The sequence below is a fragment of the Humulus lupulus genome, chromosome 5, assembly GCF_963169125.1.
Source record: "Humulus lupulus chromosome 5, drHumLupu1.1, whole genome shotgun sequence".
In the NCBI taxonomy this organism is placed as follows: domain Eukaryota; kingdom Viridiplantae; phylum Streptophyta; class Magnoliopsida; order Rosales; family Cannabaceae; genus Humulus; species Humulus lupulus.
In genome coordinates, this window is record NC_084797.1 from 149,738,476 (window position 1) to 149,757,203 (window position 18,728).

General features: G+C 41.0%; 1 protein-coding gene across 8 annotated transcripts in view; it reads right to left on the reverse strand.

Annotated features, from left to right (window-relative positions):
* Positions 1-18,450, reverse strand: part of LOC133777743 (phosphomevalonate kinase, peroxisomal) — a 43,223-nt gene extending 24,773 nt beyond the window's left edge. For 2 of the 8 annotated variants that reach the window (XM_062217474.1, XM_062217473.1), the window contains exons 1-11: positions 18,228-18,450; positions 17,991-18,141; positions 17,658-17,767; positions 17,487-17,561; positions 17,287-17,396; positions 17,133-17,185; positions 16,543-16,905; positions 16,248-16,352; positions 15,725-15,952; positions 14,130-14,252; positions 11,272-11,301 (exon numbers count right to left, since the gene is read on the reverse strand). In XM_062217474.1, the coding sequence (XP_062073458.1) occupies positions 11,272-11,301; positions 14,130-14,252; positions 15,725-15,952; positions 16,248-16,352; positions 16,543-16,905; positions 17,133-17,185; positions 17,287-17,396; positions 17,487-17,561; positions 17,658-17,767; positions 17,991-18,141; positions 18,228-18,235 (1,356 nt within the window). In that variant the 5' untranslated portion in view covers positions 18,236-18,450. Of the gene's footprint in view, positions 1-11,271; positions 11,302-14,129; positions 14,253-15,724; positions 15,953-16,247; positions 16,353-16,542; positions 16,906-17,132; positions 17,186-17,286; positions 17,397-17,486; positions 17,562-17,657; positions 17,768-17,990; positions 18,162-18,227 lie in introns of those variants that run through there. The other 6 variants (XM_062217478.1, XM_062217480.1, XM_062217479.1 and 3 more) reach the window with 5 other exon arrangements.
* Positions 18,451-18,728: the final 278 nt, after the last annotated feature.

Sequence of the window (18,728 nt, forward strand, 5' to 3'; positions counted from 1 at the left end):
GTCTTCAGTCAAAGTTGGAGAAGAGTGGGCTGAACCCACTGCAGCTCGGAGTTGTGACACATGAAAAACTGGATGGACAGCCGAGGAAGTGGGGAGATCCAAGCGATAGGGAACTGCCCCGATGCGAAGCAACACCTTGAATGGACCATAATAGCGCGCTACCAACTTCTCATTCTTGCGGACTGCTAAAGTCTTTTGTCAATAAGGTCGAAGCTTGACAAACACCCGATCCCCCTCTTGAAATTCCACATGACGACGGGACGAATCAGCGGTAGCTCTCATCTTCTGCTGAGCACACAGTAAATGCATCTTCAAATCATCCAGAAAAGAGTCACGCTCTTCCAGCCACTAATCCACAGCCAAGACTGAAGTAGACCCTGCTGAGTGGCGCACTAAGGCACGAGGCTCCTGTCCATGGAGAACCTTGAAAGGTGTACAGCCCAACGAGGAATGGAAGGTAGTGTTGTACCAATATTCAGCCCACGCCAACCATTTGGCCCACGTCCTTGGCCTATCCGAAGCAAAACAGCGGAGATAAGTTTCAAGACAACGGTTGACCACTTCCGACTGCCCGTCCGTCTATGGGTGATACGCAATACTATGTCGCAACTCCATACCCTGTAAGCGAAAAAGCTCTGCCCAGAAATGACTCAGAAACACCCTATCCCGATCAGAAATGATGGAGCATGGCACTCCATGTAACTTGATCACATTCTGAAGGAATGCTTCAGCCACAATGCGAGCATTGAAGGGATGCTTGAGGGGAATGAAGTGACTGTACTTGCTCAAACAATCGATCACCACAAGGATAGTATCCACCCCATCCGACCTAGGCAGCCCCTCAATGAAGTACATAGTCAAATCCTCCCACACCCGTTCAGGTAACCCCAACAGTTGTAATAACCCAGCTGGAGACATGGCCATATGCTTATTCTGTTGACACACCTCACACCGCCGCACAAACTCACTGACCGCCCTCTTTGTGCCCAGCCAATAAACGTCTCCCCGCAACCGTTGATTAGTGCAAGACTCCCTCGAATGGCCTCCAACTGGTGAGCGATGGTAATCATTCAAAAAATGAGGAATAAGGGATGAAGTGGCAGCCAAAACCAACCTGTCCTTGTACATCAACCGCCCCCTGTCAATTGTAAAGCCAACCACTTCTTTACCAGCTGCCAAATCGTTCAAGACGCCAGACAAAAAATAGTCTTGTTGCACTTCCCTATCTACGATATCCCAATCCAGCCAGGAATTGAAAGTAAGCACAGTGCACTCCGTGGCTCCCACACAGGGCAATGCGTCAGCCGCTCGGTTTTCGACCCTCGGACAATACCGTATCTCAAAGTCATAGCCAAGCAACTTGACCAGCCATTTCTGGTGGTCGGAAGTTACCAGTCGTTGTTCCAATAAAAACTTCAGGATCTGCTGATCCGTGCGCACTACAAATCTGCATCCCAACAAGTATGATCGCCATTTAAGAGTAGCAAGAACGATGGCCATGAGTTCCTTTTTGCAGATGGATTTGAGTTGGGCGCGTGGTTTCAAGACTTGGCTGAAGTAGGCTTTGGGTCGACCCTCCTGCATCAAAACCGCTCCAATGCCAAACCCCGAAGCATCAGTCTCGACCACAAAAGTCTTAGAAAAATCTTGAAGAGCAAGAACCGGTACTGAAATCATGGCCTGTTTGAGGGCATTAAACGCTTGAGTGGCTGCCTCTGTCCACTCGAATTTGTCCTTCTTGAGCTGGTCTGTAAGAGGGCGAGCAATGGCCCCATACCTTGCTACAAACTACCGGTAGTAACCTGTTAACCGAAGAACCCACGAAGCTCCTTAAGTGTAGTGGGCAGTGGCCAATCTATCATAGCTTGGACCTTTGACAAGTCCACCGCTACCCCGTCGCCTGAAATGATAAGCCCCAAATACTCCAAACGCCGCTGGCCAAACCAACACTTCTTCAAGTTGGCGTACAACTGGTGATCGCCCAAGGTGTGCAGAACCATAGTCAAATGCTCCTCATGAGTGGCTTCCTCTGGACTGTAGACCAGACTATCATCAAAGAAAATGAGCACAAATTGACGAAGATATGACTTGAACACTTCGTTCATGAGTGACTGGAATGTAGCGGGGGCATTGGTAAGGCCAAAGGGCATGACCAAGAACTCGTAATGGCCTTCATGTGTCTAGAACGCCGTTTTGTGCACATTTGCAACCCTCACATGAATCTGATGGTAACCCGATCGTAAATCCAACTTGGAGAACACCTTCGCCCGATGCAATTCATCGAGGAGCTCATCAATAACAGGAATGGGAAACTTATCGGCCACCGTTTTTCGATTCAGTACCCGGTAATCAACACAGAAAAGCCAACTGCAGTCCATTTTAACGAGTAAGACTAGACTGGAAAAGGGACTGGTGCTCAGTTGGATTATGCCCGCTGCCAACATTTCCCCCACTAATCGCTCAATTTCAACCTTCTGAATTTGAGCATAGCAGTACGGTCGAACACTCGCATGTGGGGCACCCTCTCGCAAGGAAATAGCATGATCATGGCTTCGTAAAGGTGGCAGGGATGTCGGCACCTCAAACACCGACCAAAACTGCTGCACAATGCTCATCATGGACTCCGAAACTGGAGGAGAGTCAGCAGTCACCACCGCGCTACCCAGCTTGACCCAAACCCCTTATCGCTCATGCTGAAGAAGCCACATCATCGACTTGAGGGAAACCCGAATTTTGTGTAAGGAAGGATCTCCATGGAGAGTGATGGCCTTCCCATTTACCTTGAGCTTCATAACATGATCTTTCCAATGATGATAGGTGCCACCCAAGGTCTCTAGCCATTGTATTCCCAAAATGACATCTGTACTGCCGAGAGGTAAAGGAAGAAAGTCAACAAGAATGTCCAACTCTTGCAAAATCAGTGGTACCCCGCGACATATGCCTTCTCCTCGGATAGCCTGACCCGTGCCCATTTGCACACCATACGACTCAGTAGTAGAAATAGGAAGAGCTAGCTTGGATGCAAGCTCGGAAGTGATAAAATTGTGCATGACCCCACTATCGATAAGGACCACCACCTCGTGTCCATGGATGCTGCCAAGGAGCTTCATCGTCTTTGGCGACGTCAGTCCGACCACTGAGTTGAGTGAGACTTCCACCAACTTGGCTTCTGGTGTGGGCGGAGGTGGTATACCCAATGATTCATCAATGGGGTCCTCATCACTATCATCTACGGAGGCCTTATCTTGCAACAAAATGATCTGGAGTTCGGGAAACTAGCATTCATGACCCCACTACCACTAACCACTACCACTACTACTTACCTCACACTTAAAGCATACACCGCGAGCCTTCCGATCCTTGATTTCCGCCTCTGTCAAGCGACGATAGGTTGTGGGAGTTGTCGGCGAAGAAGCTTTGGACGAAGATGAGGAGAACGTTCCCTTCGACCCAGCCACTTACAATGTTCCTAATGGGCGGTTTAGGCTTCCCTTGCTAGGCCTGGAACGATGGGCTCTAACTAGGGTTTGATTGGCCTCAATGGCTTCAGCTAACTCCATGGTTTTAACTAAACCAGTGGGCTCCAAAATTCTTAATGGGCCCTAAATTTCCATCTTCAAGCTCTTTACAAAAGTAGACTCCATAATAGAATCCGAGACGTTTCCCATGGCGAAGGCGATCATCTCAAACTGTCGCCGGTACTCCTGCACCGTGGATGTTTGTTGAAGACTGAGGAAGCGATCAAACACTGAGCCTTCATGAGCTGGGCGAAATCGGTGAATGAGCAGAGTCTTGAGGTCATCCCAAGTGCCAATCGGTCGCCGAAGTGTCTCCCAACGAAACCAATACAGAGCTGCCCCTTCCAAACACATCACTGCCACCTCAAGTTGCTCCGCCGTTGACAGCCGCTGCAGCCCAAAATAACAGTCAACTCGATAGGTCCACTCATCCAGGTCCCCACCTGAGTACACAGGTAATTCAATTTTACGAGCCCGAAAGTCTGAACGTCGACCTTCCATCCCCTCACGCTGACCACCACCGTTGTCGCTGCCCTGCGTCGACCCCGACGAAAGTGGAGCCTCCGGCGGTCCACAATAACCTGGGCTGAAACCACAGTGAGCCAATTCTGTAGCAATGAAGGCTTGGCCCTTGAGGACCAAGTCAAGCTTCTCTCTAATCACAGTCAAGTCGTGAGCATGGGTCTGAACAGTTTCCTTCAATACCCCCACATCCCCACAGAATCAACTCGGGATTCCATCCGAGTCACCGGATCCATAAAACCGGACCGTCTCTGATACCACTTGATAAAACCCGACTACCTACAAAATGTTAGAAGCAATAGAACAGTACCAAATTCACAGACAATAATAGAATGAGGGAGTTGTTATTCAAATCTCCAAAGGACCCAAACACCAAGTACAAGTCCCACAGGTTACCGAGAGCCTGGGTCTCTCCTGATGCAAGAAAAGGAATACAAATCTAGCATGCCCTCTCTCTCCTCCTACAGACGCTATATCAGCTCAACTCTAACTAACCCAAAAATTACCATACTGCCCACACTCATAAACAGCCAAGCCAACACACTCAAGCCGACCCATCGACCCGTTTACCCCTCCTAGCGTAAGTGAATCGGACCTCGGGTCTATCAGATAAGCCTCCAGTTAAGTTAGTTTACACTAGGAGGCCACAGGACACATAAGCCCAAGACTAGTCTAAATTTTAGTTCAATGTATTAGTATTATTTCAATGTGTTTGTTTATTTTTATCTAGCTGTATTTTATACTGTAAGGGGGCTGAGTTGTATTAATGGTTGTTTTTTAGATGTGATGACAAGTGGTCCCCAGGCCATCGCTGCAAGTGTTAATTGTACCTGAAGAAATAGAAGACAATATTTCTGACCAAGAATCTGATGAAGACAGGAAGGAAGATCTGGTGTTAAACTCCACAGAAGTGCAAGAAAACGTGGTTGTTTCCTTCCAGTCCGTGGCTGGACTATCTACAAATACCACCATGAAAATAAAGGGGACCCTCGGCTCCAAAGAAGTAATAATCCTCCTTGATTCAGAAGCCACTCATAATATTATTTCTAAGACCTTGTTCGCTCAATTACAACTTCCAATTTCTGAAACAAAAGCTTATGGAGTTACATTGGGAAATGGCGATTCCATGAAGTGTGAAGGCATCTGCAAGAACCTGCATATTTACTTCCAAGGTGTGGAAGTAACGGATGATTTTTTGCCCCTGCCTCTAGGAAGTGTGGACATCATTCTGGGCCTACAGTGGCTGGCAACGCTGGGCATGACTCGAATTGATTGGAGACTGCAGACAATGGAGTTCCAAATGGGCAAACGTACGGTAGTTATTAAAGGAGACCCATCGCTGGACATATCTTCGGTGTCCCTGAAAACCATGGCCAAGACTCTTCAAATGGAGAAGCAAGGCATCATTCTAGAATTCAACTACATCCGTCAAGACAACAGCAATACAGGACTGCAGGTACCAGAATTTTTTACTAAAACCCTTGCTGAATTTTCTAATGTGTTTGATATTCCTGTAGGACTTCCCCCAAATCATTCCCATGAGCACGCAATCAATCTACAACCCGGAACAGCACCCATAAGCGTGAGGCCATACCGCTATGCTTACTCTCAAAAATCAGAGATTGAGAAACTAATTTTAGAGATGCTTATTGTGGGAATAATCCAGCCAACTACCAGTCCATTTTCTAGCCTGATCTTGCTTGTTAAAAAAAAAAAGAAGGTTCTTGAAGATTTTGTGTCGATTATCGCGCTCTTAATAAAGTTACAATTCTAGATAAGTTTCCAATACCTGTTATTGATGAGTTATTAGATGAACTCACTGGTGCTTTAATTTTTTTCTAAATTGGATCTTAAATCGGGATATCACCAAATCCGAGTTCGACAAGAGGATGTGCACAAAACAGCATTTCACATGCATGACGGCCACTGCGAATTCCTCGTGATGCCCTTCGGGTTGACCAATGCACCGCCACATTCCAATCCTTAATGAACAACGTATTCCGGCTTTTTCTACGTCAATTTGTGCTCGTCTCTTTCAACGACATACCGGTTTACAGCAAGACATGGGAGCTCCACCAGCAACACTTGACTCAAATTTTCGAACTCCTTTGCAAGCATTGACTGTATGCAAACCAGAAAAAATGTGCATTTGGGCAGGGGCAGGTAGAGTATCTTGAGCACATTATAACTCAGCAAGGAGTGGAAGTCGATCCCCAAAAAAATTTCAGCTATGCTAGAATGGCCAATTCCTACAACACTTAAAGGTCTACGTGGATTCTTGGGTCTCACAGGGTATTATCGAAAGTTTGTGGCTAATTATGCCCGAATAGCACCTTTAACTGATCAGTTAAACAAAGATAACTTCCAATGGGGCCCGGAACCCGAAAACAAGCCTTTCGTAAGCTACAAGAAGCTATGACGACTGTACCCGTGCTGGCACTTCCAGATTTTTCTCAGCCTTTTGTCATTGAAACTGACGCTTCAGGGCATGGATTAGGGGTTGTACTTCTTCAAAATCAACGCCCAATTGCTTATTTCAGTCAGGTTTTTAGGGGTTCAAGCTAGGAAGAAATCAATTTATGAAAAGGAGCTGATGGTTATCGTGTATGCAGTAGCTAAGTGGCGGCTTACATGCTGGGAAGCAAATTTGTTGTGCGTACTGACCAGCAAAGTCTATGATACTTATTTAGGCAGCAAGTAATTGGCTCAGAATATCAAAAATGGGTGTCAAAATTGATGGGAATGAATTTTGAAATAGAGTACAAACCAGGATTGCATAATAAAGTGGTTGATGCTTTGTCAAGGCAAGTTGAGACAGCAACTTTAGACTCTTGAGTAACCATGGAGCTTGCTGTTGCTTTTTAAATCCTCTTGATTACAACAGGATTTAAAAAGCAACAGCAAGCTCCACCACCATTTCCAGCTCTGCAACGACATTCTCTATTTTAAGAACCGACTGGTCATACCTAAGAAATCCACCTTAATTCCACAAATTTTGGAGGAATTTCACACCACCATTCAGTGGCCATTCCGGAGAGCTAAAGACATAAAAGAGTGGCTGCCGAATTATTTTGGGAAGGATTACGACAGGATGTCCACAGGTTTGTCCAGCAATGTTTCGTGTAAACAAAATAAACTCCTCACGACTTCCCCAGCAGGTCTTCTTCAGCCTTTATCCCTTCCAGCCCAAGTTTAGGACGAGGTGACAATGGATTTCATCGAAGGCCTACCTAAGTCAGAAGGTTGGGATACTATATTTGTTGTAGTGGACCGCTTGTCCAAATATGCCCATTTTCTCAAGCTGAAGCACTCCTTTACTGCCCCCACAGTCGCTGAAGCATTTACACGAGAAGTGGTCTGGTTGCACAACCTCCCTCAATCCATTGTGTCCGATTGAGACCGGATTTTCGTTAGCTTATTTTGGAGCACCTCTTTAAGCTACAAGGTACAACTTAAAAGAAAAGCACAGCCTATCATCCACAAACCGATGGCCAATTGGAAGTTTTAAATCGCTGCCTTGAGACTTACTTAAGATGCTTTTCTTACCAGCAACCAAAACAGTGGTCAAAATGGCTTGCTTGGGCTTAAGTACTCCTACAATACCTCCTACCATACTTCACTCAAATGTACCCCATTTCAGGCTCTTTATGGGAGAGATCCACCACCACTCATACCTTGTAGAAGAGGTACTGCCATAGTTGCTGTTGATGAACTACTTCTAGCCCGAGATGACATTTTAGATGACCTCAGAATGCATCTCCTCCGCGCCCAGCATAGAATGAAAATGCAAGCTGATTTGAAGAGGAGGCTAGCCGAGTTTGCTGTAGGAGACCATGTTTACCTCAAACCCTGCCCACACCGCCAGAGGTCCCTTGCCAAACGCTCCAATGAGAAGTTGTCCACCCGTTACTATGGCCCTTTTCCCATCATACAGTGAATTGGTTTAGTCGCCTACAAGCTACAATTACCAGACCAGGCTCGCATTCATCCTGTCTTCCACATTTCCCAGCTCCGTCGAGCCATTGGGACATCATCAGCCACACCAACTATACCACCACAGTTGACTGCTGAGTTAGAGCTTCAAGTGGAACTCGGGGCTGTCTTAGATATTTGCTTTCCCACTGTCGTTGCATCTGTTCCTTCGGAAGTTCTCATCAAGAGTTTGAAGCTACTTGGGAGCCCTTCCTCACTATTCAAGACTAGTTTCCAACTTTTCACCTTGAGAGCAAAGTGAAGGTTGGGGGGGCCACGGGACACATAAGCCCAGGACTACTCTATATTTTAGTTCAATGTATCAGTATTATTTCAATGTGTTTGTTTATTTTTATCTAGCTGTATTTTATATTGTAAGGGGGCTGAGTTGTATTAATTCTTCTTAGATCCTAGCTGGCATTTTCTTTAGATTGTTCAGTTTCTATAAGTAGGGGTTGAGATTCATTTGTAAAGGAAGGAAGTTAGAAGAGAATAGACTCTAGGAGAGAGCAGCCCTCTCGAAAGGTTGCGTTTGGAGATATTAGCATCTCAAAAGCTAGATTGTTTTGTAATTTTCATCATCAATAAGGAGGTTTTCTGTGAGAGATTTCATACATTTGTGTTCAAGAATAGATAGTCTACTTCTCAACTAAGAACATTCTATCACATTACCCCACACAAGAGTACAATACCCAAATGTAGACTTTCTATCATCATCTGATGATAGCCCAATCTGCATTTGTGAACACTTCAACCTTCCTCTCGGTTGTCTTTATGAAAAAAAGACTTTTTCCTGGTGTTTACTTGAGATACCTCAGAAATCTATATACAGCATTGAGATGTCCTTCACATGGTTCATGCATATATAGATTGACCAGACTTAACGCAAAGGCAATATCGGGTCTAGTATGTGAGAGGTAGATAAGCTTCCCTACTAGCTGTTGGTACCTCCCTTTGTCAATTGGACTTCCTCCAAATATTTTCATCTTGTCTCCGAGCTCGATTGGAGTTTTACTGGGCTTGCTACCGAGCATTCTTATCTCCTTTAAGAGATCTAGAGTGTATTTTCTTTGGGACACAGAAATCCCCCTTTTACTCCTAGCAAATTCCATTCCCAAAAAATTCCTGAGTGCACCAAGATCCTTGACTTCGAACTCCTTTGCCAACATTTCTTTGATCAGACTAATCTTTTCAGTATGGTTTCCAGTGACAATTATTTCATCTACATACACGATCAGTATTGACATGTTCCCTTTTCCTGAGTGTTTGATAAAGATTACGGTCGGTCTGACCTTGCATGTATCCAAGCCCCTTGACTACTTTCAAAAAGCGATTGAACAATGCTCGAGGAGATTGTTTTAGATCGTAGAGAGATATTTTTAGCTTGCAAACTCTTAGTTGTATTGGCAGATTCTTCAAAACCTGGAAGTTGACTCATGTACACTTCTTCTAGCTCAACATTCAAGAATGCATATTTTACATCAAGTTGATGCAACTCCCAATCCAAGCTGACTGCTAGCGAGAGCAATATTCTGATAGTATTGAGTTCGACAACTAGAGCGAATGTTTTAGTGTAGTCAATTCCATAAGTTTGAGTAAAACTCTTGGCAACTAATCGAGCCTTGTACCTCTCAATAGATCCATTTGCATTATATTTGACTGTAAACACCCATTTGCACCCTATTACCTTCTTGTCTGGTGGTAACTCCACTCATCTCCAAGTTCCATTCCATTCAAGTGCTTTTATCTCTTCAAGAACGGTTGTCTTCCATTGAGGAGTACCAAATGCTTCGTTGATGTTCCTAGGAATCACAACATCTGATAGACTAGAGGTAAAAGCTTTAAATGGAGATGATAATTTTGAATAAGAAATTAATTTTGAAATAGGGTGTTGAGTGCAAGATCTAGTTCCCTTTCTTAATGCAATAGGAATGTCTATAGATCTGACTGACTGTTTGAAGGGAAAGTACCTGGATCATTTGAAGGAATTGATTCTATCACCAGATCGGACTCTTGACTGTGACGATTCATAACTTGTTTATTTCTTCAGGAATACACCCGAATTTGCTTTTGCATGTTTTGATCTTGAGGAGGAAGTCTTACTATTTCCAAGATTTCCTTAGAAGATGGGCGTTAAGAAGAGTGATCGATTTCTGTTCCAAGAGACGGAGGGTTTCTTGGTTCTGAAGGGAATGGAGTGTAAAGGGATAACTCTAAACCCCACGACCACTGAGCTTCTTGCTCGTGATGGTTGTTCTCCCCCTGAAGCGAGGTGGGAGTGAAGTATGGAGAAATTTCAAAAAAGGTTACATCACTTGAGATGTATGATTTCTTGGTGACGGAACAGTAGCAACGATAGCCTTTCTGGGTAGGAGTAACCCAGGAAAACTGTTTTTATGGCTCTATAATCAAGTTTACTTCGGTGTTGGGAGTGAACATGTACAAAAGCAGTGCAGCCAAAAACTGAGTGGCAGAGTGTTTGTAGAGATGTGTGGATAGAGAGTGAATAATAGAATAAGGTATCTTGAACAGGAGACGCTGACTGGGAAGACGATTAATGAGATAACTAGCAGTAAGAACTGCATCGCCCCAAAGATATTTTGGAACATGCATTTTGAACATAATAGCACGGGCTACTTCTAAGAGATGACATTTTTTTCTCTCGGCTACCCCATTCTGTTGTGGAGTATCTACACACGAGCTTTGATGAACAATGCCATTCTGGAGAAGATATGGACTGATGATGGTATTGAAGTATTCGGTACCATTGTCGGTACGAAGTATTTGAATAAATGTTTGCAATTGTGTTTGGATCATTTTGTGAAAGTTTTGGAAGACCTGACAAGTTTCGGATTTATGCTTAAGTAGATAGACCCAAGTGACTCGTGTGTGATCATCAGTGAATGTAATAAACCAACACTTACCATAACAGGTAGTGACCTTTGAGGGTCCCCATAAGTCACTGTGAAGAAGAGAGAAAGGGCTAGATGGTGTATACATTTTTTTTAGGGAACGAAGCACAAGTATGTTTAGCTAGTTGACAAATATCACATTGAAAATCAGCAACCTTTTTATTAATGAACAAAAGAAACAAATGTTTTAAATATAAAAAACTTAGATGCCCAAGTCGACAATGCCATAACATAATAGTTTGAGAATTTGAATCAGAAACAGAAATAAAACTTGAAGTCAAACAATGCAAGGAAGGTTGCTCTTTTATTGGATGCTGAAAGAAATAAAGGTCGTCACGAATCCTAACACTGCCAATCATCCTCCCCGATGATAGATCCTAAAATTGACAAGAATTGGACACAAATTTAGCAAGACAACAATTATCAGAAGTTAATTGGTGAACAGAGATTAAATTGCATTTTAACGAAGGAACATAAAATATTGATTTAATGGTGCAAATTCCTACAATAGGTGAGTAAGAGTCACCTGCAATCGTGACACTAGAGGTAGTAGAACATGGACAATAAGAATCAAACAAATGAGGCAAACTTGTCATCTGATCAGTTGCGCCTAAATCAATGACCCATGGTGTTTGGAAAGCGGAAGAGAAATTACCAAAATGTGCAACTGAGGCACTATGAGACTTGGGTTTCATGGAAGATTGACTGAGGAGTGTATATAAATGTTCGAATTGTTCCTTATTGAATGAAGGGGCAGCAGTGATACTCTGATCAGTGCTACTCTCAGTCTGAGTTTGGTAGGCATTTTTGTCATTCTGGCGACGAGAAGTCCAATTTGGTGGTTTATCATAAATTTCCCAACAGGTGGATCAAGTGTGACCATGACGCTGACAATGATCACCCTTACGATTAGGCCGAGGGTCGGGATTGGATCGGGCAAATGGTGGTGGTCCAGACTTTGAGACAACAGCAGTGCTTTCTATGGGAGGCACGTCAGGAGTAGTGAGCATGATGCGACGACGTGCTTCTTCACATCTAACCTTAGAGAATGCTTCTTCAGCGTTAGGGAATGGAGAACGACCAACCAAGCAGCCTCGTACTTCATCAACATTGTTGTTTAACCCTGTAAGAAACTCAAAGACTCGTTCTTTTTCCAATTGTTGTCGCTGGATAGTGGTACAGTTCGCACACAGTGGTGTGGTATCCTATACTTCGTTAGTATAGGATTTTGGAGGAAAAAAATTGTGTGCTTTGCAAGTTGATAAATATCACAGTGAAAAGAAACTGAACTTTTACTAGTAAATAACGAGGGAAACAAATGTTTTAAATAAGAAAAACTTGGGTGTCTCGATGAATGTGGACTCTGAAAGAAATAAAGTCCATCATGAATCCTAGCACGGCCAATCATTCTCCCCGATGATAGTTTTTGAAATTGATAAAAATTGGACACAAATTTTGCAACACAATGATTATCAAACATAAGTTTGCTAACAAAAATCAATTTACATGTCAAAGACAGAACATGAAGAACCGATTTTAAAGAGAAGACCAGTAGATAATCCAATGGTGCCTATGCCTGCAACAGAGGATAATGTATACCATCAGCAATTCGAACATTAAATTTAGTAGGACATGGAGTGTATGAATCAAATAAACGATGACTTGTCATATGGTCAGATGCACCTGAATCAATCATCCATGGTACCTAAGATGCTACTGAGGAAGTTAAAGCAGAATAGCAATTACCGAAGTGAGCAACAGAAAATGAACCTAAATTGGGAATAGAGGACGAAGTGGAACCCAAAGAGGACTGATTGAGGAGTTCGTATAAGTGCTCAACTTGTTCTTTGTTGAATGACGGTGGAGTTGTATTGGCCGAAGTATTACCATCACTGGTGGATTGAGTTTGAGATTGAATTTTTGAGAAAGAGAAGTCGGATGGAGCAGTCATGTTGGACGAGATGACTGGGAAGTGGTGCAGTAGAGAAATCAACCGATGGAGCCCAGAACTGCCAGAAAAAGAGAAAAAAAACGACAACAATATCGCGCGTGAACAGTCCCGCGTGTGGGGCCTACTCATCGATGATTTGGAGGGCGGACGCTGGGGTTTTGCTGGTCGAGGGTTGAGCAATCTCCCTGTGCAGGAGGTGACAATAGAAAGACCACTCCAAAAAAGGTTTTCTAAGATTGAACTTCAAGAGCACCAAACCCTAATTTATTTATTTTTTTATGAGAAAAGGGTAGAAAGAAAGAAGATTGAAAAAAAAAAACCAATGCTGAACTACTATGGTGCTGACACAGTCTTTTTTTTTTTTAAAGTGACAGAGGTCAAAAAAGACCACCTCTCAATAACATTGAGAACCCTCACTTTTGGCGAAGGAATACCATGGGTGGTGCTGACACTGTCTAAAAACTAAGAAAATAATTCTCTTATTTTATTATGTGAAGAATAGTATACATTTATAGGGTTGTACAGAATAAATGACATAAATACTAAATCATATAAACAAGAAAAGTACATAAAACTATACGTATATTACAGCTATAATCAAATCATTTTGATTTTATTTTATTCTGATTTGATTTCCTTAACATATCTGTCTACAAGAACTTATAAGGATTGTGAGCGAGCTCAGAACACCAATCATGTACATAAACGAGTACATTTAACTACTTTTGTACACTTTTTTTTTTCCAAAACTTTAACAAATTACTAGGTATAGCATCCTTTCAATTGTCATATAACTTGAGAGATCATTCCATATACTGTGCACTAGTTTCTCTCACAAAAGATTATTGTCACTCAAAAGAGAAAGATATTACATGGACATGCTATTCATGGCAGGGACCTCTGCCTCAGCCCCGTTATCATGAACACACTAAGTTCCAAAAACTTTTCAACAGCATTATAGTATTATGCAATTAAGTACTTAAATACCATCTTCTGTGGAAAAAAAAAATCAAGCACCATCCATATATGTTCTATGGACCAAGACATATATGACATTTGTGTGTAACGGTGTATCCATTTGTATATGTGCTGTTTGCTGACTTGAAAGTTTAACATGAATAAAGTTGTACACTTTTGTTTGGTGATTTCTTACTAAAACAGTTAAAAGTGGAATAATAAATATAAAAGTTATACTGAAACCCTAACTGTAACAATTGAACTGACTAGAATCCAATCAAAGACAGATCAATATACCGGAATGCCTGCAGCCTCGCCCATCAGACGCATATGATACCGGATCCCAAGCATAGCAACTCTGGCGCCTAATAAAACTTTGGCAATGACTTCTTGACTTTGTTGAGTGGCTTGCTCCATCCACTATCACATGTGTAAATTTTTTTGAAGGACAACTAAGTTTCAGTAAGAATGAACTGACATACAAACAGCATGCAACATCCAATATGATATTGACATAATCAACAAAAAAACTTTCTAACATTTAAATAGAGGACGATGAAAAAAATCTCCCTGAAAATAACATTATATAGTTTGCTTCATGAAATTCAAACAAGACTTATAAATCATCATAAGGCAGTTTTGGATGTCTAAAATCATCAAGTAAATAAATTTAGTCTGAATGCTGCCCCAAAAGTTTTTGTAACCTCTTATTCAACGGTAGAAACAATTAATGTGACCATCTTTCATCTCATTTTTCATTCTTAAGAATATCTCTGGTGTACTTCAATTATCAGGAAACAACTTTGATACAACAATGAAAATAGTTCTGATGAAAATATAACTAAATGAAGTGCAGATAAAGCACAAACCAGCACAAAGGGGTATACCTTTCTGTCACCCCTAAAATCAAAACTAAAACACACATCCAAATGAACTGGCAAAATACAAATGTAGCACTGTATAACACTACTTAAATCATAATGTTGTTAATTTTCTTTTCTTTTTCTTTTTTAAAAAAAAAAAAACAAATAGAGATTGTTGCATTCAGATGACCATTTTAACATACCCGGTGGGCACAATATTATCTCTTCACAAACGTGATTTGCATTTTATTAATGAAACCTAAATGCAAAATATATGTATATACACTGAAATTGTATATATCAGAGAGCTTTTAAGTATGTAATTTACATTAGAGTTAATGTTACTATATTTTCACGGCAAAATTTTAAGTGACGCCCACCACAAAAACCAATCAATATTTGAGAATTCAGTACTCTTCACCACAACATATGGTTACCGATACTTGAAAGTAGCATCTCTATTTGAAAAGAAAAAAAAATACAAAAAATGAAAAAGAAATCTACAAATTTTCTTTTCGAGCCTTATAAACCAAAAATCATGATTGTGGAGATAAACTGTTTCTCATTAGGTTAGAAAATAACTGCAATAAGTGAAACAAAAGAAAATTGGTGGAGGTACCAGCAGCAATATTTCTTTTTAAAACTCAAGGTGTTGAACTTCAGAATTAAAACATTCTGACTCATATATGTTTACTTTTTAACAACCTTTAAATTGTCAAAAATTGTGTCCAAGCATTCTCAGGACAGATTTGTTTCCAAATGTGAATAAACAAGAAGCGCTATATATTTCATAAAAGCTATACTTGGTTACCATTGAAGACAAAGTTTGTTTGTTTTTTAATTCTTTTTTCAGGTTAATGGAACCAACCAAGATGAAAATGTAAATTTTTTTGCTCAAATATAATTTCCCCAGAAAAGTTTCAGCCAGTGGGAATTTCAGCTATAAAATTGATTTCTATCAATATTTTCAGTTCTGTTTCAAAAAAAATGACAAGAAAAGAAAAGAAAAAAGAGCAGCTCGATTCATACCTTTTCAGGTTTAAGTGAGCCGCAGTTGTTAATTAGTTTCTTATATTCATCCCAGTGTTCTTCTGCTAATTTACATAATGTATTTAACTGTGTTTCAAGTGCAGAATTAGCCTCTGACAACTTTGTCCATGTTTCCTGTGATTTTTCGGGGTTAGACTTCTGCCATTTTTTAACAGCACCTACCATTGATGGTGTAGATGATCCTCCAGTTCCTGGTTCTCCAAGTAACTGTAAAAGCACCAATCACTTAAGGGACAAGACTCACAAGAGCTGCATCTCTTTTTAGCAAAAAGCTTTCAAAGGTGCACATCAATGCTATAAACCAAAATCACAGGATCCAAAATGCAACCAAAATCCCTTTACAGCAATCAATTAGATAAACATGAGTAACGGTTCCAACTAATAAGACTGATTTAGAGAGTTAAAAAAGTAGTACATCATCATGGGCAAACTGAAAATTAATATTAATAGATTAAATACACCTCAAATAGCAACAAGTGGATAGTATAAAACGCATGCTTACAAGATTCATTAATGGTGGCAAGGATAGCTTTGTCCTCTCATGGTCCCATTTTCCTTTTAAAATTTCGATAACCACTTCTCCCAGGGGAGCACCTTTTATGGCAACCTGCAATATAAGAACTAGAAATTTACATGTGATGTTTGTTATTCTAAAAGGATGAAATTGCATTTTAAATTCTGTATCTTTTCATATAAATGTTTGTTAGAACAAAAAATTTGTAACAATGACATATTCCCTTATGAAATTAATGAGCAGCAACAGGTTTGTTTGTGGAAAGAGGAGACAAGATAAAGACCTGAGCAGAAGAGATTACTTTTGGTGAAAAACGGACATAACGATGGCTACCATAAACTGCAGAGCTAACATCAAATCCACTGCCAACTTTCCCCTGTGCAATGCAATGAGCAGTTTGAGCTATAATATGCACCACATCCAGATCTGCAGTGCCCTTCACGTGAGCAAGATCAACAACTCCCAGGTAATGAAGCAAAGCAGCAACCACCGAAGATGTCATAGCAGCAGATGAACCCAATCCAGTTTTTGCAACTTCTGGCTTGCTATTTTCTCCGCTGGATTCCCCAGAATTGAAAGTAATTGATGCAAAAGGAGGAAGAGCAGCCAATGATTCAGGCAACAAAGGGAGTCCACGTGCTTCAATCTACAACCAACAAGCCTCATTAACATCTTCAATTAGATTCATAAAATAATTTAGAGAAAAAGCACCCTAATAAATTTTAGCAGCATGTTGAAATGTGCTCAAAGGTTATATCCGATGATTTTGTAAATTATGGATTTGACAATATCAAGAAAACATGTTCATTAACCATACCAAGCACTGACAGGAAGAAAACCATGTAATATATAGAACACTGAAAAGGTAATTACCTGATTCCGATATGAATAAAAGTCATTGCTACCTAAAATGGTGATATCAAGACCTTCATGAAAAATCAAGATGAAATATCAGAATCTTGGTGTTCTCATAACCTTCCAGTTGGTAAAAAGGTAAGCTATGGGGGGGGAAGAAAGTAAAAATTACCTTGCAGTAGTAGTTTTTGTAACACTTCCTTCCTGTCCTTGTCAGCTGTAGCATATGCAGCTGCCACAGAGTACTGCACTGCTTGCTCCACAAAAGGGTTCCCCGACTCCCTGAATTTTTAATCATGATATAGCGAGTGAGATCTTCATGATTTAATTAACAATTTAATGCTAGTTGAATGATAATTCTATTAGCGGCACTTAGTAACAAAGCAGAGTGGGGGATGATCATTCAAAGTTGACATCTTTGAACCAGAGCCAGTTTTCTCTGTGATCCTATAACCAGTGAGATGGCAATGAGATATATAGCCATGTCTAGATTTTTAAAAAAAAAAAACTGATTAAGCAAATAAAATACAAACTTAACATTACCCAGTATAAACTTGCCTTGAAACACTCTGAAGCGTCAGATTTTTCATTGACAACTTATACATGCTTTCTCTATTAAGCTGAGGAGATGTCACTTTCACATCTGTCCATGCCTGGAAACAATTTAACACTCTTGAACAAAGGGAAGCCATACACAGTACGAACCGAAACCAAGGCTAGTCCTAAAACTTTGCAGAACTCAGGCTACCAGTGAGTCAAAAATCGCAATAGATGTAAAATTCATCATAGGGCTTTGATTATTTAGTATCACTCATAGCAGAAAATTAAGAAGTAGATTGTGGATCCATTGCCACAGCTAATCAATATTAGACTCACCCAGGCCCAACTATCGGGCTTAATTTCTTCGAGAAGAGGTTTAACAATGGCGTAGAAACGAGCGCTTGTACTGAGAACAAGCCCTGGATTCGGTCTCTCCAAAATAAGATATCCCCCAGTCATCAAAACCTTGCCAGGAGCAGAAACAACCCTGCACCGAAAGACAGCCATTATTTTTCTTTTATGATTTGAAATCTAAATTGAAAAGGAAAATGGAGGAGACAAAAAAAAGCTTACACCGCCATTGTCGAAGTGGTAAATCTGTGAAGCAAAAATGGGAAAATGGAGAAGAGAGTTGAAATGAAGAATTGGAGCTTTTTTAATGATTGTATGAATACGAGAATTAGTAATAGATTCCGAGAGTCTGCAGGTAGTAGAGAAGACAAGGCACAGCACAGTCTCTTTAGATTACTTCAAATTTACTTAAAATGCTGCAGTTGTCTAGTTTTGACGTTGGGGGTAATTTTGACCCTTCCAGCAACCAACTCACCAATTGGGCTTCAGGGCTTGGCTCAGTTGGCCACTTTGACTTGACTCCCTGTCAAGGTGTGGAGTAGAAGGGTTCGAATACTTCCAAACCCATATGTGTGGGGAAAAAAAAGCTAGACACTAATCTAACTACTACCAAATGTTTCAATAAAAAAAAACAACCAACTCCATCTTTGACCCTAAACAAAATTTAGATAAAATAAAAATGGTCTATGTTTAATTTGCCCCTAATTTGAGTTTTTCAGAACC